At 35.4% G+C, this 27,747-nt stretch overlaps 1 protein-coding gene across 3 annotated transcripts in view; it reads left to right on the top strand.

Moving 5' to 3' along the window:
• Positions 1-27,747, top strand: part of ATRNL1 (attractin like 1) — a 428,690-nt gene that overhangs the window by 93,160 nt on the left and 307,783 nt on the right. For all 3 annotated transcript variants that reach the window (XM_059476726.1, XM_059476727.1, XM_059476728.1), the window contains exons 15-19: positions 740-921; positions 9,071-9,284; positions 10,035-10,223; positions 14,847-15,065; positions 19,554-19,691. In XM_059476726.1, coding sequence (XP_059332709.1) covers positions 740-921; positions 9,071-9,284; positions 10,035-10,223; positions 14,847-15,065; positions 19,554-19,691 — 942 coding nt within the window. The remainder of the gene's footprint in view (positions 1-739; positions 922-9,070; positions 9,285-10,034; positions 10,224-14,846; positions 15,066-19,553; positions 19,692-27,747) is intronic.

The raw sequence follows: 27,747 nt of genomic DNA, 5'->3' as shown, positions 1-27,747 counted from the left end.
GTATTTATTTTGTATTCATAACTACATATATAAAGTTAGATGTCAGAACCTTTTCCATTTGATCTTTATGTCCAGATGAAGTTAATGAACACTTTTTTTTACAGACATGATTCATTAAATCACAAGTTATTCTCTGCAGTTCAAAACTCTATTTATGTAATCTCTGTAGATTGACTATAACAGTTGCTCTTACTTATCTTTTAATAGTTATCTGAGTCTAAGTAATGCTGTAAAATGTTGAAGAGAAGTATTTTCTGAGATGTTATCTGAATTTTCTGTCATTTGGATTGCATTAGTATTTAGGCAAATATAAATGCAAAGATATGATAAAACAAGGATAGTGTAAAGTTGTGATTTCTTAATTCTAGGACAGCTATTAGGTTTTGAAATTTATATAACAAATGAGTTGTTAAACTATTATTTATGTACATAATCTTATCTTAATATTTACTTGTGCTCAATTCTGAATACAAGGAAGAAACAATGGCATAAAAATATTATGCTGAAACTTAGCATATATCTTATAATTATTTTTTAAGTTCTTAGAAGCTTCTTTCTGTAACCATACAGTATTCTGTCTGATGATACTTGCTATTTCAGAATTTACATGATGTGAGAAGGGAAATTGAGTGTGGGATGCAATTTAGATTTATGATCTCAGGAAGATAAAATTCAGACTCCCTTGGGTTTTTTAAAAGTTTTTTCTGAATCAGGTTTAATTGCATGCTTTTTGCACCAGCTCACCTGTGTGGGGAAAGATGGAATCACATTGGAGATGCCTGCCTCCACATAAATTCCAGTCGGGAAAGCTACGACAATGCCAAACTGTATTGCTACAATTTGAGTGGAAATCTCGCCTCATTAACAACTTCAAAAGAAGTGGAATTTGTTCTGGATGAAATACAGAAGTATACACTTCAGGTAACTTGAGGAACTGTAATTGGTGCTTATGTGAAACAAATTGGCTTTGAGAAATCTCTTCTAGGGTATTGTCCAGACAGAGGAAAGTTTATGCCTTCAAAGAAATGTGCTGAGTGGTGCTAAAGACTGGTATTCGTCATGTGCAGCATATTAAGGTTTGAAAAAATCTTAAGATTTAAAACATCACACAGCAGCTCCCAAGGTTTCCCCTTACCAGATTTAAATGCTAAAAGTTTCTATTTACTTAGAAGAGAGTATTTGCTCAAGAGAATGTCTGGAACACTGATTTTGTGTCCTGGTTTCAGCTGTAATAGAGGTAATTCTGAACCTCAGCACAGACAAAGGCAGGGTCCAGCAATAGAGATGCATAATCCCAAGCATCTGTACAGGTGTAACTTCTGCAGAAAAGGCAGTTTGCTCTGTAACTGGTCTGTGGGATCAAAGGGTCACAGAGAAGCTGCACTAGTGTGTAAAACATGTAGCAATTCCCTGCACAGCAGCACTGGAATTAGCTGGAGCTAATTAGCTTTCTCTAATGATGGTGGGGGGAGAGAGAGAGCTGAAAACTCTTCCATGCCTCTGGCAAATACAGCAAGCTGCCACCGGAATATTCCTCAGAAAAGTGATCCATATTACTTTTGTGAACTGTGGAACAAGAGAAGGGAAGGAAAATCATCTCTCCCTGGGTGGTCAGGTTCAATTTTTTGGCAATTAAATATTCAAATACTTATTGTGATGTTTAAAAATCCCTGGTTAAAGTATATGAAATGTAAAAATGCTCAGAAATATGAAACCCAGCAGTGCACACTCAGATGTGATGTTTTAGCAGAATATGATTCTGATGTTTACAAACAAATCAGTTCTTAGCAAGGTGCATTTTGGGAATGTGTATTTAGTTTTGTAGAACATGCAGCACATTGTCTTTATAAAATCCTCAAATTTTTAAGTAGTTCATGGTTTTAAAGTTACAGGAAAATGAAAGATAATTGTGGATAATAATTAAAGCTTATATCACACTAGTATGTGATTCATGAAGTTGTTTTGCTGCAGAGGAATTGAGATCATTCAAAGGAAATAGCAGTTAAGGATTGCCTTTATGTTATTTCTGAATCTGAGAGCAAGATGTTAGGGACACATATTGTGGACAAAAATACTCTTTTATCCTTTTTAGCATTCCACTGCAAAATGCAGATTCAAACATAGGTTATGTACTTGAGGTTTTTGTGTTTTTCCCAAGTAAATATAGGAACTGGACAGAGAAAGTATTTTTTACTAGAAATAAACTTTTTTTCTAATTTTTTTTTTGCTACTGAAGGAGAGAAATCATTCAGTGTCAGAAGTTCTTCCCTGATATTGTATTTACTGCAGCCCTGAGACACATTTTGTCTGCCCACTCTTTGAGTTAATGTTGAAGATGTAATTGAAACAAAAACAACAACAGAATTATATTGGCAACATGATTGCTATGGTTATTTATTTTACCACCTTTTTTTCTTTTTGCTTTCCTTTTCCCCTGATTCCTATTAAAATACTGCACAGGATGCCTTCAAATCTAATAAAGTGTGATAGATTATTGATATGACTGATTTTGGCTTACTGGCTTGAGGTGTAGATGAGAAACTGCTTTTTTTAGTGTTTGGAAACAGGATTTTTCTTACATTTCAGAGCTTAGAACTTCTGCAAGGTGACATCTTGCTGAGCATATCTTTATTTAAATGAAGCACATCCTGAGCCAATGTGGTGATGTAAATTTGAGATACCTCAAATACAGTTTAAGCAATTGTAGACAAATTTATTCACTTTAAAAAAATCTATCTTGGATTAAACAATCATTTAGCTGTCAGAACCTCTAATGAAACTCTACCATGAATTATCCTGGTGTTTTCAGTGGCACTTGGAAAAGAAAAGATCTTTTTTCATTCATATCTATCTGTCCAGCTGCATTTACTCAGTATGATACATCCTAAATGTGTTATCAGGTGTGACAGAGGCTCTCTGAAACTTCTTGATCTTCTTTTGCCTGCCTTTCCCTCTCCAACTGCAATCATAATGATTTAAAGAGTGAGATTTCATTTTAGATGGCTTTTTTCTGTAACAGGTGCTGGTGGGGAGTTCACAAATGGAGTCAGAGCTGCTGTAAGGTGAACACTGTGGTTTTAATCTCTATTATCTGCAGTGGAGTTTGACTTGGGTGGTTAAATGTTGAAGGCTTTAAAATCTTTAGCCTGGGAAAGAAAAAAAGGTTTCAGTTTCACCTGAAAACAAAAAAAACTTTTCAGGATTAATGAATGTGTCATTTGGAAATAAGAATATGATTCTGACTTTATCTCCTTGTTATTTGGTATTCTTATGCTGAGAAATGGAAAGCAACTTAGGTAGCTGTTGTGTACTTTACAAACTGTCAAATGGTATCAGTAAATTACAGCCTGGGAGGACTTCAGCATCCTTTATTGTTAATAGAAACATCATGTGATTTTGTAGATTGTTTCCTAATACACAAAGTCCCTCTTCTGGGACAAATTTAGGACAATTTCTTTATCATGTTTAGAATAATGCATTGATGTGTTGGGAAGATTCTGAGGGAGGGGGCTGCCATTGTCTCCATCCCCTCTCCAAACTTCATTGTGTATAAATAATTTCTCCTAATCCCAATATTAAACTGGAAATCAATAGGTTGCCTCCTTATAAAAGATAAGATTCATTTGGTAAAAAAGAAAGGGACAAAACAAAGATCTGTGTGGTATGAACTCAAAACAATGTTGGATTTGCAAATGTATTTTAAAATTATTACCAGCAGTTTAAAGTCAAGTTTGTATTGTTCATGAAAAATAAATTAAATTCTGTCAAAGAATGCCAAATTAAACACAATGGATAGGCTGCAGATTCCCACACTAAAGAAAAATTACACTTAATTTTTTTTTTCTTACATGCCTTTATTGACCTAGTAAGCAAAATATTATGAAAGGGAAGATTTGAATTTCTCTGAAAAACAGATTAAACAGCAATATGAGGTTAATTTATTGTTCCTGCTAATATTCAAATGTTGTATATTCATTTAAAAGTGCAATTAGCTCTCTTGGGAGTTTGCTTGCTACTGTGGGATTTAACTAAAAATAATAATTTTCTTGTTAGCATGCAATAAATTCTGAGAAGATTTAGTTTTGGTGTAGTAAGCACAAAGGAAGAAGAGAACAGTTATACACAAAGCCTTTCATTATATAAACTGTTTGCAACTTTTCCTTTGACTCTGGGCTCACAAGGCTAAGCATCTTTTTTATAAATTACACTTGAGTGTAGGTTGCAGTTAATTAGTGAGCTTTGCATAGCAATGTTATTCCTTGTTAGCTCCAAGTATTCTCTGAGGGCTCTATGTTTCTGTGGTTTTCTAATGTGTGTGACTGTGGTGAAGTTGACATCTACTCTTGGTTTCTGAATTACTCCCTTTAGAACAGTTCAAACCAGTCCCACTTTCCTACTGTGGTTTTAGAAGTCTAATAAATTATTTTAGCACTTTGTCTCTATTTTGCAGTTGTTGCATTGACTGTCCATTAGCTCAGCTCTAGTTTAACTGTTTTCCTACATTCAGGATTAGGGGAGCTCAACTCACTTTGGATGCCTGGGAATGCAAATTTCCCCCTAAAATTGTCCCCTATAAAGAAGAAATTCCAAGAAGAAACCAAAGTCTCACTGAAATACTAGCTAGAGTCTCTGTAGATAGAAATTGGGGAACTTCTAGTTTTTCAGTTTGCCAGATTTTATGGGATTTTTTAACCTATTGGACTACAGAAAAGTTTAAAAAGAGTAGGAGAATAAGGTGACCTAACACATGACTCCTACTATTAATGACCTAACACATGACTCTTAATTACATCCAGGTTGCATCATATGTGTCTAATAGATCCAGAGACACTTAAAACTCATAAAACTTGCTTCCACTGCTTAAAATCACTGGGTATATATTTACAAAACATGGAGTGTGCTGGTATCTAGCATAGTCAGAATTGGTGCAGTTAAGGAATGGAAAATCCTGCACAGAACACATTGTTCCTCTTCACAGAGCTGCTTTTTCAGGAAGTAGGTTTTTTGTTCAGAATGGTGCAGAAAAGAGTCAAATTAACTGCAAGCAATTTCTCCAAATTATGAATCTTGTGGAAATATGGGCACTGAGAGGCCACAGTATTTTCAAAGTTTAATTGTATGTTTCATCCTAGAGCAACAAATCCAGGAATTCAAACAATTCCTGAGAAGTTTGTTGAATTTTGTTTATAAGGTATTGTGGGACACATAATAGAAAATGAGACAGTAGTGAATTATACACTTTCAGGAAAATTTGAGATCCAAAATAAAAGGAATTTAAATGAAGGTTCATATACATTTTTTGAAAGAGATATATAGTTCCTCAGTAATTTGCATAATTAAGAATCAGGGGAGATTTTTGAGCCTCTGTGGTAGTTGGCTATTCAGTAAAGGTGGTCTTGCTCGCTTCACTCATCTGCAAATTATTCAGCCCTCATTAGTTTAGTGCTGATTCAGCAGTAGTACCTGAAAAAATGTGTCATCAGTAGAAATGATCCCTTTCACTTTAGATCTCAAAGCAACTTAATCTGATTTAAATTCTCTGAGTAAACAGTGGATTTAACAAGAACTATTAGCTTTCTAGTTAAGGTTACACAATTTTTCTTTCTAACATAGTTTCTTAATTACTATTTAAAAACAAATTAAATAGTCTGATTTAGAATAAAAGAAGAGCATATTCTTTAAGTTATTATTGATCAGTTTTTTATAGATTCCTTTTATGGCCAAAAGTTGATCTAATGTTCATCTTAATAGCTGTAGATGAGGTTACAGAATGTTCTGTTAGTATGCATTATAAGATTGCAATCTTGTTCCTCTGTCAGATGAAAATAAAGCCTTGCCTAGCAATTTTTCTCAGAATTTAACAATTCTCAAATATTTAATGTCTCATTTAAAAAGGTTTTTTGGTAACTTGTTTTCAGTGCTATAAAAGATGATTCTGTGAAAACAGGTAAGCTATGACTAGCTGTATTTCAAGCACAAATATAAAGTTTCTAAGATAGCCTGTGGATTCTAAAATATAGAAAGAATGATATGGATGGGAGGGCAAACATATTCTAGAGGCGATTCCAAATTTTAAATAGTGTAGTGGGATAAAGCTATACAATATTTCACAACATATTTTTGATTGTGTTATCCACCACAACATTAGTTAGGCTCATTACAAATTTTCCCAAGATGGAGTTGAGCATCTGCTGTGTATTGCATTGTTTTGGGGTTTTTTTTGTTCTGGTTTTTAAACTGATTTTTAAACTTGCCTAGAATGCTCTTTTGTGAGCTTGTTGAGTTGTTGATGTTGTTTTAAAATGAATTGTGTATTATATGTCAAGGGAGTTTTTATAGATATGCATATTTAGAAAGAAGGAACAGGTCTTCAGAGCTCTCTGAGGAATAATGTTCTTCCCATTTATATGTTGGGTAAAGATCACCTGAACTTCCAATAAATGAGTTGTTTGCACTGTATTTTTCACTTATCTGATTTGGTAAAGACCATTTTTCAAGAGGCCTGGGAACTGGAATCTTGCATCAGCAAGTTCTGGTTCCAGAGAACCAGCAGTTTCATTTCCTTCCTGTCTGGTCCTCTTCAGAGGCATCTTTGGCAAGATATTCAAAGAAAAGGAATCAGTTTTCTACACTCATTTTGCATTAAATGAAACAACCATAGAGTTCAAGTAAAGAATGTTCAATCCCCATTATTTCTTAAGCCTGAAGAAGAAACTATATTGGCATTTTTCAGTCAACACATTTGAAGTCCCTTGGTTGCTTCAAGTACTTTGAGATTCCCAGCTCTTCTGACTAAACCTTTCATCTGTTTGAGAGATGATTTATGTGTCTTTCTTTTAAAAAAGAAATTAGTTTGATAGTCACAGAGCCCTGGTGGCTGCAGGTATCTCACGTGGAACTTGCTGAATGCTCTTGTTGTGATTTGATTTTTCCTGTTGGCTTCCATGCAGTGCAGCAGCAATCATTTCTGGTGATAAACTTTGATGATATCCACACACACTCTCTGCTGTTGCCAGCAGTTTTCACCTGTGGGCCACCACATGATGGAATTGATGCCACATAATTGAATATGCATGTTAAGCACATCATTGGAACATTTGGGAAGCCTTACTTGGATAATCTGTGCTTGGCATCCTGACAGCATGGCCTGAGTGGGCCTGCAAAGTCACAGCTTCCATGGTGTGCATTTGATAACGTGCTCATCAGCATTTGGTCTGTACTTTGATGGTTTATCCTAGCAGAGAGCCAGAGATGGTACATATGGAATTTGAGATGCCTGACATGATGACTCTAAGCTGTCCAGATAGTCCAGCTATTAAGAATGATTATGGCTGGGATATGTGTTACTTTTGCTGGAAGTCTTTTGTTTCGGGGATTCTTCTTTTATCTCCTGTGGCTGCTTTGGCTCTCATGATTCTCCCTGGGACTTTGTCATCATTAAAGGGGTTCCAAGACAGTCTCATACTCAAATGGAAGAATTTATTTCCAAAATCACTGCTGCACTGTCAGTTTTCATTATTGGCTCACATACTTTTTCACCATAGCTGCAATATGATCCCTGGGTTTTTTTATATAGTGATGCTGAGGCCAAATTATTTGGCAGTGCAATTGAAACAGTCAGTAATATGTTACAGATTCTCTTGGCTGGAATCCCTCAATCCCAAGGTAGGCATGTAGGGTTGGTTTATGTGTGTGTTTGTCAGCAATTTATCCTGCCTAAACCCTTGACATGATTTCATATGTGCTTGGTGTGCACACTCAGCATCTACAGGTATTTTTGAAACAAAATTAATAATCCTTCATATTTCAATTTGCTCTAACAAGATGGGAAAAAAGAAGGAATGCTCTGATAGTGTGTAGAATTAAGAGTACTGAAAGATTTTCTTTTCACCCATGGGTTAAACCTGAGTGGCCAGAGAAAATGTGAGATCAAAGGTGAAAGATCAGTGATAGAGAATGGCAGTAGCTCTTGGTTCACTTGTGGAATACATAGCTCTTTAACAATGGCAGGTTCCCTTTAGATGTACTATAGTGTTTTACTTACCTTGTAAATTACCTTTACTTACCTGGTAAATTAAATCAGTTGTGAACCTAATTCACAATCAGATCAATATCTCTGCTTTGGAGCTGACAATGTGCATCCTCTGCCTGGGCAGGCAGCTGGCTTTGGTATTCTGGCACCGACCTGCCATCATGTACCTGTCACAGCCCTGTTGTCTCTCTGTATCTCTCTTCTGTGTGTTTGAACTGGGCTTAATGGAAACTGCCTGCACAGAGATTACATGTGGGAATGTGTTTGGTTTGGGTATCTTGAGATTTTTACACCAATGGTGGCAAGTAATGCATGTAGATTTATCCTGGAACAAGCAAATGCCTTTTTTCCTTAAAACCTGCTTTTTTGCTTGCTAAGTGTGTAAAGATGAAATGATGAAAATCAGTAGAATTTGTGATGTAGTTTTACTGATACATCCTAAATATGTTTAAAAAATGTGTGCTTTTATTGTTTTCTGGACTATGTTTTAAAACTTATAAATCAATTATGAAAGTATATTCAATGTGTATTTAACAGCATTGGAAATGTAAATGTGTCAGTTTTATCTTTGTCTCTGAATTGCCTAAAGTTGATCAATATCAGCACTATGGACTTTAGAGGATGTAATATTGATCCTACTTTTTCCTGGAATTTGATTTCTCTGAATTGCTGTTAAAATATGTGTATTTCATTATCCATAGTGGCCTAGCAATTAGTAATCATACAGTAGCCACGGGGAAAAAAACCAATTTAATTATGACCAATAATAGAAATCAGAATTGTCTTTGAACAGAATGCAGGTTTTTAGTAGAAGAGAAGCATATAGGGAGTGGAGGGTTTTTTGGATGTTCAGCAAGATAGAAAAATTAAGATAAAATCTGTGTGGACAATGATTGATGAGATGATAAAGTAAGATAAAAACATGGTGAATTTTGAAAGTGTGGAGTTGTTGCTGTTAAGCTATTTTTAAAATTTTTTTTATCAAGACAAGAAGCATTTTAAATGATTCTCCTCCATTTGTTTCATTTTTATCCATAGAAAATTTCCCCCTGGGTGGGATTGCGCAAGATCAACATCTCCTACTGGGGCTGGGATGACATGTCCCCTTTCACAAACACCACCCTGCAGTGGCTCCCTGGAGAGCCCAACGACTCCGGCTTCTGTGCCTACCTGGAGAGAGCAGAGGTGGCAGGGCTGAAGGCAAATCCCTGCACTGCCATGGCAGATGGCCTTGTGTGTGAAAAACCCGTTGGTAAGGAGCCTTTTTCTCCCAAGAACTGGTGCTGTGGTGAATAACAAGCTCTTTGGGGTTTCATTTGCCTAAGAGAGATTTGGGAACAATTTGGATTAAATAATTACAAAAATATATATTTTTTTAGATTTTTTGGAAATAGCTGCAATCTATTAATATTCCTAAAGCAGCAAATATTTATTTGAGAGTCAGTTGACATGGCTTATTTTGCATTACACCAGAAATCTTATTGTTTGCTTCTAAATCAGTAATAGTCAATGGTAACACATGTGTATTACCACATTGAAACCACATGTGGAGATATTTAGCAATGCTAATGTGTTCCTGCTGAACATTAGTGAATATCTTAAAGTTGTAAAAGACAGACAAATCCAAAATTCTGGTTTCTGTCTTTTAGGTTTGTTTATGTATAAATTTTACTGTGACAGTCACTTGACTGTTCAAGTTAACATCCACTAAAATGGACTCTGTGAGCTGTTGTATGAGTCATGCTTAGTTTTGCATATTAAATTTTGTAAAATATTGTTTTATTTATATACAGAAACATAAATTTGGGCCAAAATATTTATAGCTAATTAAGGAAGCAACCACTTCAACAGGGATTTTTCTAATGGAATAAATGGTGAAAGAAAAAGTAGATTGAACTTGTGTTCGAAATGATAAAATATTTGTATTATTAAATATTATAATAATAATATTTTATACTTGTATAATATATTATTTGTATAATATGATATTATCCTTTTCCAGTCAGTCCCAACCAGAATGCCAGGCCGTGCAAAAAGCCCTGCTCCCTGAGGACAACCTGTTCCAACTGCACGAGCAATGGCATGGAGTGCATGTGGTGCAGCAGCACCAAACGATGCGTGGACTCCAATGCCTACATCATCTCCTTCCCATATGGGCAGTGCCTGGAGTGGCAAACTGCCACCTGCTCCCGTGAGTATCTTAGTGAATTTTCATCCTACTCAATGTATTGTTAGATTTCTTTTTCACTCAAAAGAGCTGGAGGGATTCAGCACACTGTCTAGAGATAAAAAGATTTTCAAGTGAATGACCTTATATAGCTACTAATGAGAGAAGTCAGTGCTGAGTATGCATTTCTTAGATACAGACAATTCTTCGATGGATGGGAATTCTTTGATGATGAAATATATTTAGCCTTTTGAAACTGTGAAAAGTATTTATTCCTTTCAGATAAAGAAAAATTGCCATGATTGTTTGTATGACCAGAGTTAGTGTGACCAACAATGTCCATGAGCTGGAACAAGATACTGTTAAAATTAGATAACCAATATGTAGAACTTAGACTTACACAATAACAAGTTATTAAGAAATGTGCTAAGTTTTTAAAGGTTTAAGTGTTCTGATTTACTTTTTTACAGATTCAGGCTATGCCATTTTCCTAACATACAGATAAACTCAAAGCTTTAGTAAGGATAGTAGTAGTCTTGAGAATATTGTTACAGAAATGCAAAACAAATGATCTTCATCTTCCTTCGATTCTTCTCTCTTGAAGATGGGGATTATTAACCCTTGATCTGTAATAATTAACTCTTGCAGATTGTTCATCCTCTTTATGGAAGTAGAAGGAATTCTATTAGGCCATCAGGCAGGGAGAGGAGGTATGGAAAACTTCTGTTCTGTGTGGCCAGGCTGGGTCAGGCTGCATTAGTGTTCAAGGTTGCCCATTTCATCCTTTGGAGACAAGAAGCAAGTGATTTCTTCCTTTGTCAAGGAGCCAAGTTACTCCCTGGATGTCCCCTCTGGAAGCACATTTCAGCAGAACTTTATGCAGTGAGTGTCTCTGGGAGAATGAGCAATGTCCTCCAAGTCCCTTTCAGTGTATCAGGCACAGGTGCTCCTTGCCAAGCTGGGAGTGATTGGAGTCAGCGCCATGCAGTTCCAGCACTCCAGGGTTTAGTGATGCCATAATTGGTGTAGATGCTGGAGTGAGCTGCCTGTGTCTTAGTTGAAGTTTGTTTAGAACAATTCCTCAGTCACTGTTGTTCAGAAGACTGGTTCTTGGAATTTTTCAGGATTTCTGAATCCTGACTCCTGAGTCCTGAATTGGGACTCTCCTTATTGCTCTACTCTGAGAGAGTTTTTCTGGTTACTTCTGATTTCTTTCTCTCTCCATAAGGGTCTTCTGATATCAAAGCCTTTGGAATCTTTTATTTGTGGATATCTTGTGACAGCATTAATGATCTTGACAACAACAAGCAACTTGCTTTCAGGATTATAATTAGGTCATGATTCTGTTTGAGAGGTTATGGATACAAATTAAAAAACCTCAAAGATCGCAGAAGCAGTTACTTACTTTCACCCAAAACTTAGGACAATACTAAGTAAAACAAATTCTTGATGTGTCTGTAAAAGGAACCATTGATATATTCTAAACTTAGGAGAGAAAAAGAGCTGAGACCTCTATGTATCTGGGTTAAAGGGAAATAAGGCATAGGAAAGCTTTTCTTTCAGGCTAAATTGGCCAAGAGTCCATATTACTGTAATTGAGGTTCCTTCTTCATCCTTAATAATAATATAATGTATTAGCTAGGACCATGTTGAGCTTTGCTGGTAAACTTTTTGGCTAAGTTAGTAAATTTCAGGTATTAATCCAGGTTCAGTGTAACAGGTAATAGGAACGTTTAATCTCTTGTCAATATCTGTGGAATAATAATTCTGTAGTTATATAAAGGCTTCTTTCCTATAACCATTCACAGAACTTCTGTTTTCCTCTCCTGTATAGGAATCAATTTTTTAACTTATAAAATACTGATAGTGAGTTGTGGCAGAACTTAAATAGATTGCAAATCTGGAGATAAAATTGACAGAATTCCACATAAATGATGCTTATGTTTTTGAACTAGCAGATATTATGTCAGCCTGAACCTTCAGTTCAGTTTTTCTCTTTGTGTAGTGTTTGTGCATCATGCTGATTCAATTTGTTTGGGGAACGTAAGAAATTGTTTTTAATTTGATTGTCATTTTTGTCAGGTCTGTAAAAGTTAATATTAAATAAGGCAAAAGGGATTTGCTGTATGCCAGTTCAACATTATGTAAAGGCAATTTTGTATGAAAATGTACTTTATATTCAGCAAATCAGAAAAAAACCACAAGTTTCTCTGGCTGTAAGCAGTTTTCCCAGAGTTTTATAGCATCAGATATTTTGCATTTAAACAAGAAAATGCATGTTCAAATGAAGCATGGTTCAGATATTTTGTTAGTCTAAAATGACTTGAAAATTTTATTAGGTAAATATATCATTATTGCTGCTGGAGTAATTAATTATTAAGTGGACACCCTTATCAAGGGATGGTGTTTCTACTTGAAGAACAGAGTGGAACTATACCTTTAAAAAATCCTCCTTGTATTTAAAATTTTATTTTTATTTTGGGTGACTAATTTCTGAGCTTTTGGACGTTTTGCTCTGAATGAAATAAAATTCAGACAAGCATGTATTATTGAAAATAATAAAAAAAAAACAAACCTGAGAACATTGCATTTATTTTCACAACTTGGAATTAAAAATGAGGAATGCTGTTTTATTGGTGACATATTGTCATTTTAATGCCTACTTGCCAAAAACTTGCATTTCCACTCTTCCCTACATCTTCCATCCATTATGACTTTTGATTGAATAGCTGACAGTTGAACAATCTTGGACCACCTCTAGAATTTGAAAGAAAACAAAATTGCTGCTTGAATATCCCCTTCTTCCATCAACAATTGCTTCTCAGCTCTCCCGTTTTTCAGCTGAATGCCACTACAGATAATAGCTGAGGATTTTCACTTTTGGTTCTGCTTTAGCCTCTGTAAAGATAGTGCAGCTGATACTTTAGGGCTTTATAAATAGCAGCGTGAGTATAAATAGCAGCATGAGATTTATTTGGATTGTTTAGTGTGCATCTCTGAAAGGGCAAGCCAGCCAGTGCAGAATGATGGTCTTTATTTTTCTGCTGATCTTCTGATGTATTCAAAAGCCCAAATTTGTGTCATTCAGCTCTGATTGTTTAAAACTGATTTTTCACGTTTGACAATTTGCAACAACTGTTGGCCTTTCCCCATCCCTGCTATTTTCCATATTTGGGAAACTTGAAACATTTCTTCCTCTTTGGAGTCTTCCAAGTCTATTGAAGAGCTCTTGATTCAGCTTTCTGTGCTCTTAAAATTCTTTTGAGATTCACTCAGACTCTTCACTGCCTGTTTTCCTGATATCAGCAGGTATCTTTAGACTGTGCAGTATTTTTTCTTTTTACAGCTTTCATTACTTTAAAACAATTTTAATAGTTGCTGAAGGCAGAGGAGCTAGCTTTATTCTGATCTCAGTTAATTTTTTTAGCAGTGAAATCATTCTGTTTAGTATTCCTTTTGTGGGCCAGAGGAGCCCAGGTAACTGTGGGCATTATTTGGATGCAGTGTTCTGGCTGCAGCTCAGCCACATCGAGAGGTTCCCCTCACGTGGAAGCCATTTTTGTGTCCTTCAAATAACTCTGGGAAACTTTAAATTACTTTCTTCTTTTTAAAAAGAAATTGGGATAATTGTGGCTTCACAGCAGGAGCTTACCTTCATGTGTGCTTTTAAAATTTAATTCTGAAAGCCTGTAAAGTTAATGTGAGGAGAGACAGGAACCCATAGTGATCAATGTTTGAATGAGTCTGACGTTAATTTGCTCCAGTGTTACAACACTAATTAAAGAAACTAAGAAGTGTCAGAAGAAGCTTAAAGAAGCTTGGGAACTTTAATGGTGTTCTTGAAGTTACTAAAATGTTAATTTCTTATTAATAAAAAATGACAATAACTTCAGAATAGGAATTTTATTTGGTTCTAAACAGATTTGAAATGTAAGGAAGACCGTATAATAATTTTAAATAATAGAGTATGAAAGATCAAAAGGGTTATTTAGATTTTAGAATGCAATTTTAAAAATGAAACCTGACTGACTGATGAAAGCCTTAAGATATAGTTAATTTAAGTGGGTCTGAATTATGACTTGTTGCTTGAGATGTGTGGTTTGCTAGCTTGTTCCAAAAACTGAATGGGAGAAGACCAAGTCATATTTGTAGGCAAATACTCAGGTGACATCCAGAGGTAGTTTGTGCCCAAAATAATTATTGGTTTGAATTTGAATGATCCTGTAGTTTTTTATATTTATAAATATTATCACTCTTACTTGGTTTACTGAATTTGTATTGAACTCTAGTTTTCCCTTTGGAAGGGCTGTTTATCTCAGTAAAATTACTAATAAATGCATTATATACTAATAATAAGGAAGGAAAATATTTTCTTTCCTGTTTAATGAAGATGTGCAATATTCTTGTTCTGCTTCATTTTCTTTGTTGATTTGAAGTATTTATTGTTACATTGTGGTATAACAAACACCTTCTGCATGATCTTTAAGGTTGCAAAACTTTTAATGAAAACTGAGATTTTCTTACTAGTATTACTGATATTTTTTTTTAATTTGCACAAGGAAAAGTTAATTCTCCATTTTCTGTTGTCAAATCCAAGCATCTTGTTGAAAAAAATAATGCATTAATATTGTATTCTATGTATTAAAGCTCAAAACTGCTCTGGGCTGAGGACCTGTGGACAGTGTTTGGAGCAGCCAGGGTGTGGATGGTGCAATGATCCCAGTAACACTGGCAAAGGACAGTGCTTGGAAGGCTCCTCCAGAGGCCCAATGAAACCTCTCAGTGTCCACTCCAATGAAATGGTGCTTGATGCTACTCTTTGCCCAAAAGAAAAAAATTATGAGTGGTCTTTTATCCAGTGTCCAGGTAAGGTTTGCTTCCATTCTCTCTTACATTGGCAATAAGAGTTTAGGCACACCAAAGTAGTGTGATTATACTAATTAATGCAAATAGCACTTTCATGGAAAACTCGTTTTTAACAAAATATCTTCTAAAGATAGAGTTTGTTTTTCTACTGAACACAAGTATAGGTTGACTTGTGAAATGCAGTGCAAGAAGTTTAGCCAAAATTGCCGTTAATTTTCACCCTCCCTCTCCCTCCACATTTAGAAATGAAAACATTTGAATTTTCTTCAGCTCTTGCTTTCTTCTGCTTCTGTATCCATCAAGGAGTGGAACTGGAGAGAAATTATCCCAAGGAGAAGACTGATGGACACAAAATTCCCTCCTGCTCTTGCCAAGTCTTGCTGACTATCAGAATGGGGGGCTGCCAAAACCTGAGCTGTGCTTCCAGCTGACTTTTTAGACACTCAGAGTGAATAGAATAGAATAGAATAGAATAGAATTTGTGCTTGTGTGGCCTTAAAGAGAATCTCTGAAGTCTCAATTTAAGCCACACCAGTCTGATTAGAGTATTAATTTTTGAGTTCATTGGAAAAGTAAGGAAGATATCATGTGCTGTGACAGTGAGAGCTGTGCTGGTGCAGCCTCCTGAGTGGAAATCCTCCAACCCTGACAGCAGAGTGTGGAAGCAGCTGTGGAGGACTGCAGGCAAATGAAAAGCACACTAAGGACCTTGACCAGAAGTCATTTACAATAAATAATACAGTTTAAAAGACAGCTTGAAAACTTAGTGGTAATTTTTTTTGCTTGATTTTTTTTTTTAGAATAAATAATGTAACTGTGCTTAAGTTATTTTTCCAGCAAATGTTCTACTGCTGATAATTTTGGAAGCTGGAGCTTCTGTAGGATCAATACTTTTATGGGTACATACAGCTGTGTTTGCCTTCTTGTCTGCTTTTTTCCTCAGTTTATTCTCTCTGTTGTGTATGCATATATATAGAGTGAGGGTTTTTTGAAGTCTTAGAAAAATGAAATGAAATATAAACCCCAGTGAACACTGTTGCATATTTTGAGTTAAAACTAAAGAAACCTTCCACACCATCTAATGTTACTTCCTGAACAAAGAGGCTTATAGTACATTTCTGGAAACAGTAGAATGACATTCTGTTGTTGTTGTATAGAAGTTTCATTACTTAGTCTATATATTGATATTGAAGGATTGTTAACCCTTCAGTGCAATGCATGATTTCTGCCACTAGTGAAATTGTAATAGGTAAATATAGTGCTAGTCTAAACAGCTGTGTTTAATATTTATTCTTGATGGATAAAATTCTGTGTTCATTCTATGTTCTTATCAAGAAATTACTTGATAAGAACAAAAGTTCAACTTCACTTTGCATTCCCTAGCTTTATGAGTTACAGGACAAATAGAACAGAAGTCGTAGCATTAAAACTTCAATTGCTGTGAAATTTCTTTTATGATCTGTTTAGGCTGGAGGTTTGGTTCCTAAGATTTTTGTTTTCATTTACATAAATATTTTCTGTAGTGGATTATACTAACACAGTTTATTCTTAGCCCAACAATAATTTCATGTACTTGAAACAAGATAGATTTAGACTAAGTCTATGTAAGCCTACTGAACAGTTTGCAGTTAGGATGAAAAGATAAATAGACAGTTTATCCCATGCAGTTTGGAGATTATTCTGCCACATTGATGAATAGTTGTCTGAACCATTCATGGTCATTCAGGCATGAACTTATTTTTCCTTGTAGTCCATATCCATCCTCCTTATAGCGCCTCTGGGCAATTATGCTGCTGATAAAGATTTTAAATTCCTTCTCATTTTCTGTTTGCTCAAAACTTCAAGATTACTAGTCATCAGGCAATATAGAAAATGTTTATTTTTGTGACTGGTCACTTTGAAATCAACAGGCTTCAAATCAGCTGTCTTAGTATTTCTTTTGATAGGAATACAGTTTTATTTTCATTGGATTCTTAGTTTAACTGAACTGTTGTTATAAATAAAATTGCAAATAACTTATATATAAAAAGCAAAGAAAAATAGCTTTGACATTCACCTTGTGAGAAGAAAGGTTTAGGTAAAATGCAAGCCCAAGTTTTTCTTTAAAGTCTAAATTTCTCCTCTGAAAAGCAATGTGAGTAGATTCTAACTAGTTTGTTTAGAACTAGATGAAGTATCTTTACACTAGATCCAGATTGTAATGAAGACACCCTTTTCATAATTTTTCCTGGTTTCAACTTTTTTCTTAAAAATATAATTACCAACAGTTGTCAGCTTCATCAGCTATTTCGACACAGAGGTCCAAGGCAAATTAGACATAAAATTGCTTCTCTCCAGGGCAGCCTAACTGAGGATTCAGCTGAAGCACATTTTTGTGTGTGAGGAAAATGACTTTGTTACTGCCAGTGATGTACATTAAAAGGACTTAAGGAAAAAAGAACTTTTACAAATTTAACTCCTAATTCTTACCTAATTACTCATTACTGTGTCTCGTTAATTTAATGACTTTTTAAATTATTTAATACTGATGTCTCCAGTTTGATTGCACTGAACCAACTTTGAAATTTATTGAACTTGCACTTCTGACTTTTTCCAATGAGATGCATATTTTTAGGGAAACCAGCAAATATATAATGTAATTTTTCCATGGTGTGTCATATCAGTTGAGGATTGCCTTCTTATTGTCTACATATATTTTTTTGAATTTGTTCAAAAATCTCTTCCATTTACTTTGACTCAACAAAATGTAAGAATTCAGTGCTGTCATGTATGACCAGATAATAATATGACATGGAAAAATCTGAACTTTACAGTTAAGGTTACTTTCATCACCCTGTATAGCACAAAAACTAAGAAATACAAAACTAAGCATTAGCAAGAATAGATAATTTATAAATCAATGGCTCACTAGTTAGAGAATATTAATATTAAGCATTTGTCCTACACTATGATATAGTCTTAATTAGGCAATCTTACTTTAATAGAATACCTCTTTAATGTACTCTCTGTTTTTAATTTTTGCTTATTGGGCTGTATTTTTTTTTACATTTGCTTTAAGTAATTTAATGTGTAAAACATGTAACAGACCCCAAAATAGAGCTGCAGCTCATGGTACTTTTGTGTAGATTTTCCTGAGAATGGCAACAAACTGAAAATGAGGGAGACACCACAAAGGTGTCTAAAAATCAAGTATTCTTGGGAAGAATAAGGCTTGTGATTTCTAGAGATTTAGTCCAGATAGTGAGAAAACCTAATGGTACAGAGATGTTTAATACTTGTTTGGAAGATTGTCTAGGCATAGTTACAGAAGAAAGAAGAGATTGTCAGCTCGGGAGGTTTTAATGGTTTATGAGCCAAGTCTGGCAATGGCTATAAATATATGAAGTTGCTAAATTATAAAACAGCTCTAAAAACTTTTAAATCATGCAGTGAGAATCCCAATCCCTTTTTTCCCCTAGCCAAGACACCAATCACTGTGACATTTAAATTAAAAAACGAAATTTTTTAAAAAATACAATCTCACTGTGATAGCTGTCCTCTTGCATGTCTTCCACCCACTTTGGCACGGAGGAATTGACAGGTCTGACATGGTTTGACATTTGACAAGCTGCTGTAATTGACAGATTACTAATCTGCTGGACACCATCAGCTCTGAAGCTCCACTCTATAGAGAGGTCATCCTTCAAAACCTGGCAGGAGGATCAATGATGCTGGCAGGATTCACATTGTGATTTTGCTGCAGGAGTGATCAGTACTTTCTGAGTTTCCCCAAAATGTGAAGCTCTGGAGTGGAGTTCTGCTGCAAGATCAGTGGTTTATAGTGGTATTATTTGACAAAAAGCAATTTTATGCTTTCAAGGCCAGGTGTGAAAAAATTATGTCAACAGGAATCCAGGTTTCCAAAATCAACTGTAGTGAGGAGCAACTGAAACTGTTTGATGTGGTCCTGGTGTCCTTAAAATTGCTTTGTATGCCAAAGCTAATGAAGGTCAGGAAAATTAAAATAAGATAATATTTAGTTAATTTATTTTGGGAATTCCTTCTGCCCACTAGATATGTGAGTTCATATTCTCCATCACAGTAGGTTTTCAAATGCTTCACATTTGTATATAGGTATTGGGGTTTTCATGGAGTCTCAGTTAGTGACTTACTACCTCTTCAAAGATTTCTGAAATGCCTGGACAGCATTTTAAAGCTGTAAGGACTAATTAAATCATTCCATATTATATTCCAAATATAGCCTTTCTCATAACCCACCCCTACCCCCTTAAAACTTGCATGTCACAGTCAGTTTTTTTGTGAATCCATCTTGTATTGCAATGCTGTTTTGAAGAGGTTCTGTGTCAAAGTGCAAATATATTTATGCTTGTTATTAGTCAGGACTAAACTCCTCAGAATCACATTGTACTACAGTTTCATAATCACATAGAGATGATTTTGTTCCAAAGAGAAATTTACTAATGAATCTTTAAAAATGTTGTATTCCAGCTTGCCAGTGTAATGGCCACAGCACCTGCATCAACAGCAATGTCTGTGATCAGTGTAGAAACCTAACAACAGGAAAACAGTGTGAGACCTGCATGCCAGGATATTATGGGGATCCCACAAATGGAGGACAGTGTACAGGTAAGTTCTTCTATTGGAAGGAAAAAGAAAAATAGCAAAATGACATTTTATGTAATGCGAATTTAATGTCTTTAATGTAATGTGAAATTAACTTTTCTTTAAAGGTTAAAAGTTGATTTTATAGTACAGATGAGCTGATCAGCTAAACTAATGATTGAAAATTAGATTAATATATTTAAAGAGAAACTCATTCGGAGTCATTATTTTGCAATTGCTGCTCTCTCAGGAGGAGGAAGAAACTTCCTTGTTGGAGCAACACCTCAAATTATTTCAGAGAGATTTCATTAAATTCCATGTGAACAATCCTGTTAGAGGCAGTGAGAAGTTACTTATAAATAAACTTCAGTATCTGCCAGAATCTCTGGTAACACTGATTTGTATAAATATGTGATGCTAGGGGAGGAATTATGCATTTATAAGACTAACAGGTCTTACTCATGTATAGATGAAACAAAAAGTCCTTGTGTGCTGAGGATGGCAAGGTACCCAGACCTGTTCAAAGTTTAGTTTTTAAACTGCTGCAGTGGAGGATTCTTCTTGAAGTGAAGGAGAGGATGAAGTCCAGTACTCCAGGTGGTTTTTGTGTATTGCTGTAGGGCTACAGGAACTCCTTCCCTTAAAACTGAATGGTGGAAGGAGGAACATATTCAATATGGAACCTCATTAAGGTTGGCTTTGAATCTAGGAAGGTGCTGAAAGATTTTGCCCCTTGACTTTTTATTCTTCATTACTGATGTTTCTTTGAGCAGACCTTTGCTTCTCGAGGAGTATTTCTTCATTTAAAGGGTTTGTTGGTTCCTCAGCACTCTAAGTGCAGTAGGCAATGCATAAAGATTCACATCTGGTACACTCAGGCACGATATGTAAAAATTGTGTTCAAGGGGATAGAAAGATTAATGTCTACCTTTATTGACAATTGAACATTTTGCTGAGGCTTTATGATGCTTTAAATAATTCTTAATAGTTCAGTTTTTCTCCTGAAGTTGACAAAATGTTCTTTTGCTGTCTGTATCACCTTTATGGCAAAATGATGTATTCATATAGCTTTTATTCTTCAGGGATACATTAGCTATCAACCAAATAAGCATTCAATCACCTTTAGTGAAATATGCATGGTGCAATAATGGCTGAAATCAATTTATAAGACCAGTAAAATTATAAATTTTACGACTTGTTTTTTCGAACCTAGTCTGTAAAAATGCATATTTTTATTGGTAGACATGATTTTAACAGGAGCTATTTTGACTAGAGAATGCTTTAAAAAAATAAAAATTATAATTATTTCTATGCTTTATCTGCTATGCTATGTTGTATTTTTAGTATAGAGTGCATAATAAATGTTTGCATCCTTAGGACATTTTGAAGGATGTAGTAATTGTGAACTGTTAGATTTTCTACAGTATCATGAGTACTGTGATAGAAGTGCCCAAATTGTGGGCCAGGGATTTCTGCAGGAAAAAATACCAGTGATCCATAGATAAGTCAAATCAATGTTACTGGGAATTAAGAGGATCTTGGAACCATAGCTGGGATCAGGCATAGTGCAAACATAAAGAAAGAAAGTAATGGTTCTATATTTTTTCTCCTTCATTCTGCTAATGCTATTGGTAATGCAGAAAAAAAAATTAAAGTTGGCTGGAAATTAAAACCATAATTAAAATGGCAATATATGGAGAAAAATACGAGTTGAAAAAAGGGCAACCCAGTTAGAAGCTGAGCTTAAGTGTGACTGAAATAAGGAGAAAATAAGGCAGGAACTTATATGAAAAAGCCAATCAAAGGACAAAGCATCACAAGGAACCAAAAAAACACCCAAACCAGTCATCTTTAGAATTGCATCCTGTGTCAGTTTGCTGCTGCCAGCTGAGTTTCTGGCTGGACCCCACCAACTTTGATTTTCCACCAAGACTCAACCTTTGGTTCCATGGCTGGCTGAGCACATGGTGTGGTTTTTCCCTTGGAGCTCCTGAGTAATTACTTTGAGGATGCAGGTTGAAAACTTTTTAAAGGCATGACAAGGTGATGACTATAACTCTGAAAGTACATCTGTAATACTGTAATATTCTTCATGGATCAAGTTGCTGTAGTTACAAGGGCATAGCTGGCTTTGAATTGGAGAGGAGCAGTCAAAGCTGGGGACAGAGGATGTTCTTGATCTCTGCAGTGCAGAGGTGAAGTCATGTGCTCTGGGACAAAATGTGCAGGTCATTTCCCTAGCACACTCATGACATAAAATAACTTTTTCCCAGTGTCCTGATGAAAGTACTTATGTATTCAGTGCACACATTAATTTCATGCTGTCATGGTATATGTACATAGAGGTAAAATCTGAGCTCTTAGTTTGGCTGTTGGTGATACAGGCTGAAATGATTTGCAAGAAAACCTTCCTTTTTATATAGGTTCCACTAGCCCTCAGGAAGGAGGAGGACATGCATAGCAAGCCTTGAAGTCCTTGGAAAACTTTTCTTTTTTTCCTTAACTATGCCAGTATTTTCCTAAATCCTTTCTGTTTACACTCCAAGGAGGTAATTCAGAAAGCTCTGAAAGAAATGACTGTCCACCTCTGAGTGATCAATTCTGTTCTGACCTTTATCCAAGGATGGCAAATTCTGTTAAAATAAAATTATTTTTTTCTATTCTGGTACTAATGGTGGCTTTACAACTGTCATCAGATAACTGATACATTTATAGTGGTATTGCATAGTGTTATGGTGTTAAATTACTATGGAATGAGTAACAGTTGTTATAGAAAAAGATATAATTCAGATTCCAAAAGTTTTTGAATAGTTGTGATTAAAGAATGGGTAAAAAAAAAAAAGACTTCTTGAGTTTTTCACTCACTATAATTGCTGACATTTCAGTAGCTTTAAAACAGGACTTGCTTTGCATTCTGATATGATGCAGGCTTAGTAAATGTGTCAAACCTTGCAGAAGGACAAAGAAAAGATGGAGGCATAATAGCAGGCTTCAGATGCATGAAGGGAAGCTGAAAAGAGAGGGACATGATAAAGAGCCTTCCCCCACATCCCCATTTTGGTTGAGGAGCAAGTAATGGGATTAGGTTGCAACAAGAAAGATTAAGGTGGAATACAAGGAAAAATTTCTGCTGGTTAAACTGTGAAGGATTACCTAAATATGCTATGAAATCTGCATTACCACTTGCACTATCCCTTTTAAATTTTCAAACCTCTCAAGCTTTGGAAACGGGTAGGGAACTAGCTGATTCCACACGTTTTTCTCCAGCCCTAATATTCTGTAGTGTCTTGGAGTCTGAGATCTAGAAAGCAGGGAGGTATTGGGTAAAGATAAAGTGTTCTGATTATATAGGAAAATGAGCTGTGTATTGCCATATGGCTATGGATATTTACCATATTTTGGGTCCTTAATGTTACTAAGATATTAGTATGTTATATACTAGTTATTTTTGCATCTGTAGCATTTTAGTTACTGTGGAGTTAAAAAGCTTTCCATCCTATGCAGGTTTCCCCTGTAGCTAAAACTGGTTTATTTGTGTCAGAAATGTGGTATTGTGGCTGCTGATGGGCAGTAGTTTGGCAATATTCATATTTTTAAGAAATCATTAGTGTTCTTTTTCTTGAAATAACCATACCTAATACCAAGTACTCATTTAAATTGTGTCACTTGAAGTCTCTTTTCAATACAGAGAATGAGAATTAGAATTTGTATTCGTGGTGTAAAAATGAGCTTTATATTCAGTTGTCCTAAGATGTGGCTTGCAGTGAAGATATATGTGCTCCTTCAGTTCTTTCTGACATTTCATTGTACAAATATATAGTTTGAATTATTTTAGATTTGATTCATTGCTGCATTCTGTACAAAAATCAGTAATAAATTGCAGGGGTCTTTTATGATAAGGGAAGTTCTGTGACTGTAATCTGTTAGTTATCTGTTCTTGTACTAATTAAAATGGTTTCAGGGAGTTTGTGGTGTCAAATAGATAGCCACAATAGAAAATGAAATTGATTTCTTACCTTAAACTATGAAATATTTTAAGTTGTACAATAAGATTTGCCTTCCTTTTTGGAAAAAAATGTTAGTGCACAAATTAATAAGTCCAGACCCTGTGCATATGCTTAAGGTTTGTCATCTAAACTCCCTGTCTAGCAAAGAAAGCATTAAGAGAGGGTACCACCCAAGTTACCAGGTCAAGGAACAGCATCCTTTTTTAGTTATCTCAATGTGCAAGAAAATAAGGAAGGCAGAGGTGATTTGTGAGCATGAGGGAATAGAGTGTTCTGGGAAGGGACAGGTTTGGGTTTCCAGGACAAGCAAATCCATAGGCAGTCCTTGGAGTGCTCATTTCAGTGCTTGTCAGCCTGTGCCAGAAATATTTAAGTATTCAAACCCTGTCTTGAACAGCATAAGGCACATTCTGCATTGTGGTAAAGATTAGATGAGAAATTCACAGCTCAGCCTTGTCTGTTCCTGGGACACCTGGGCAGCCTTTCAGTCTGAGGTGCTGAAGGGCTTGAAAGCAGATATTCTAAATCACTTAGATTTTTTTTTCTAGATTTTGCTCTAGTCCCATTTGAGGGATGATTTTGAAGGTATGAATACTGAAATTCAGTTAACAGAAAATTCATTCTTGAATATTATTGGCTTTTGGAAATAAAACATCTTTGACTGTAGGTGGGAACAGGTCCTGGCTTGCTGACTTGATGGTTTCTCTTGTTTTCTTCAGGGTCTTGCTCTGTTACCTGCTGCATTTCTGGGAAATATGCAGTTTTTAAATAGAAATTCTAGAAAAAAGTAGAGTTGTATGTGTACTGCAGACTGTACTTTTTTTGGTACTTTATGTATCAAAAAACCACCCACTATAGCAGATTTCTTGGAACAATTTTTGTTTCATCTTAGTGATGATTTTTAGTATTATTTTCAAATTTATTAATCACTACTTAGTTGTCAGTGTTAACAAAATTGCTCTAGCTGCTTATCACCTTGACATTTTCTTTATGCATGGTATTTTAAAAAATTATCCTTACTATTTATGAGATGCCAGGAAAAAATTCTTTACAGTAACTGATGACACACGCAATGAATGTATAATATATTTAATAATAATAAGATAATGTAAGCATTTTGCTGTATTGTCATTTTCTTTAATAATGGGATAACACTCCAAGCAGCATTCAGTTTTCCCAGAATTGTGCTGCCATTGTTGCTTTTGCAGGAGGAGACTGTGAGTCCCAGCACAGCAGGAGCATTGTGTCTTAACTTGCACTGGTTGTTCTCTAAGCAGCCCTTAAAGGCACCTGAGACACTGATGACCATCCTGTAAAAGCTTCCAACCACACCCTGTTGGGGTGGGATTTTTTAAGCAAATCTGCAGCATTTCTGTTGCCTTTATAGATCTTTTCCTTTCTCTGTTATCACACATTGGACACTTGCAGTACCAAAGGCAGCAGCTTCCCCCCATGTTTGGTTTGTAATCATTCTGTTTGGAAAGGTAAAGTTAACATTTTACTGGAAACATTTGATTTTTTATGAGGTCTTCAAACCATTATCAAAAGTTAGTATGTTTTTAGCAAATAGACACCATGTGTGCATCACCTGTATTTGTACACCTATGTGCATACATCTACACGTGCTGCTGCTTGAAAGCATTCCACATAAACTTTGGCTTCTAGACATGAGCCACCCAACTGGCATTTAACTACAGAAAATGCCTCAAGACATTTAAAAAGTAAATCAGACAGGTATCAATAAAATACCAAGTTGTCAGAATTACTTTAAAAGTACCTTAGGTTGAAGGATTTTGGTGAAATTTAACCCAGCAGTTGATTAGGTGTATAGGTACATATTTGTGATTATTTGTGTTGGTTAAAAGAATAAAAACTAAAACTTATTACTGATGTGTTGTCACTGAAGTTATATCTGAAGAATGCTCTTCCATGGTGTTCAAATCTTGTTCTTCAGAAAATGTGATTATTCTGCTGAGTTACTGACAGCTGAGATGTGGGGCTTTGAGAGGAGAGGCCAAGGGTGCCACAAGCCATTACTTCAAGTGTCTGTGAAAGAGAGACATGAGAAAGATGTTAAACTCATCCTGGCAGCAGATTGACAATGTTCTCCTTGCATTTTGGATTCTAGCTAACTTTTAAAGGTGCCTAATGGGTGACTTTACAAATTGTTTTCTCTGGCACTATTTCTATACCTTTTACCTATTCAGCAGTGGCAACCTTCATAATGTGTTTTCATCATGCCCCTCTGTGGAGGAGCTGATTCTGATTTCTTTCCTTTCTTCTCCAAAAGAAAGACTGTGAAAAGCTGCCATGGGCACCCTCAAGAACAGACAGAGCTCTCTTCCTGTAGAGCACAGAGGGCAATCAGTGTGTCAGATATTTAAAAAAAGAATCCAGTTTGATTACCTTAAAGTAATTGTGGGGTTCCTTAGATGGGATGCCTACACCAAAACCCACTCTGGTGCACATACTTTAGAGTAATATCCATTCTGATTTTTAGCCACAAAAGAATCAATTTGAATTAGGCTGTCTATGGAAAACTATGAGAAATGTGCTAAGGAAAACTAATTGAAAATAGATCCCAGGAAAATTGGCCCATAGAGCCCAGGATGACATAAGCAGGATGTCTTTGTTTGCTCCTCAGCCATATTCTTAGAATGTAGTTACAATGTATACATGAATATGTACACAGCATTTGTATATGAAATTTGATGGACAGCAGATTACATAATTTCATACACTTCCAAAAGCAACCTGTCTTTCATAAAGGAAAAAGTTCATAACATGACAAGGAAAAGTTTTTTATTTACTTCTTTTTTTAAAAAAATAATGGTGTATATAGTTGATAGAAAGGTACCTGCTAATTTACATTTAGACTTATTTTTCAAGGTTTCAAAAAGTTATTTAAGCAATGAGTGAACAGAAAGCAGCAGTCTTAATTTTTCACTTTAACACTATTGCTATGTAGCTTTAGAATTAGCTGTAGTTTGGGATTGCATAGGGCAGGTAGAGAAGCATCAAATATAAAGCATCTGAATATAAATTTGTATGACTTTATTTAAGACAGTAAACCTAAATATGGAATTAATTGTTTCCTTAAGAATAGTTTTGTTTAGTAAATATCAAATATGCTGCCATTTTTCTATGAGTTTTAAAACACCTGGAGACAAAAACACAGCTTCAGGAACTGATGGATGATGCTATTTCAACAGGAAAAGTTGTGCAGGTGCTGTTGGCCTGAGAAGGGACTTTTTGGAGTCCAAAAAGCAGAGAGAAAGTCTTGCATTTAAAACTTCATCAAGAGACAGCTGTAAACTTGGACTTTTTTCCTTCTACAACACACAGTTCTGTTTCAAAAATGTTTCTGGTCCAAAATGTTATATTCTAGGGCTATGCATCCTGTTTAAGGTAGGACTAACAATGAGAGCTACGAGCTTTTAACTGACATCTGCTGCAAAAAACCAGAAATGTAGGAAGCATAAATATCCTCAATTAGCAGTATAAATGTCAGCAAAAGCATTTACTTCTGCATCTTCCTAAAGTAGAACAGATGTCCAAATGGGAGTTTTGACTCTCTTAGAGTATGAAATGGCAGCTTGGGATACAGAGGTTTGATATAGTTTTTCTGCTTAGCTGTTTTAATGTCTAGCATGTAGGTAATTGTACTTGGACTTCACTGCTGCAAGATCACACATTTGGCATTCCATCTTTAGCTGTCTGAAATTTACAGGAAACTTTGTATTAGGTTAAATACTGTACTCTAGAAGCTCTCTTTTCACAGTGACTAAGTATGAAATTAAAAAATCACAAGTATCTTTTAGTCCACTTCAAGGTTAGTCACAGAAAAAAAGGATTTTCAGTGGATTGGATGCTTATGACACAAGACCACAGGAGCCTATGTGAATAAAGACATTTTATATAAAAACAGGTAAATGTTGGAAGTTGGTGGAAGAAAGAATATAGTGTGCTCTGTACTGTCTTCAGGTACTATAATTTCGGAGCTAAATTTAAAAAACCTGTTTGCTTGTACCTTGGTTTATAAGAAACAGTGTGTCACAAGTTCACAGCAAAAC

The sequence above is a fragment of the Ammospiza nelsoni genome, chromosome 8 (genome assembly GCF_027579445.1).
Source record: "Ammospiza nelsoni isolate bAmmNel1 chromosome 8, bAmmNel1.pri, whole genome shotgun sequence".
NCBI classification, from domain to species: domain Eukaryota; kingdom Metazoa; phylum Chordata; class Aves; order Passeriformes; family Passerellidae; genus Ammospiza; species Ammospiza nelsoni.
The sequence above is the reverse complement of the archived record's forward strand: the minus strand, read 5'-3'. Positions and strand labels throughout refer to the sequence as shown.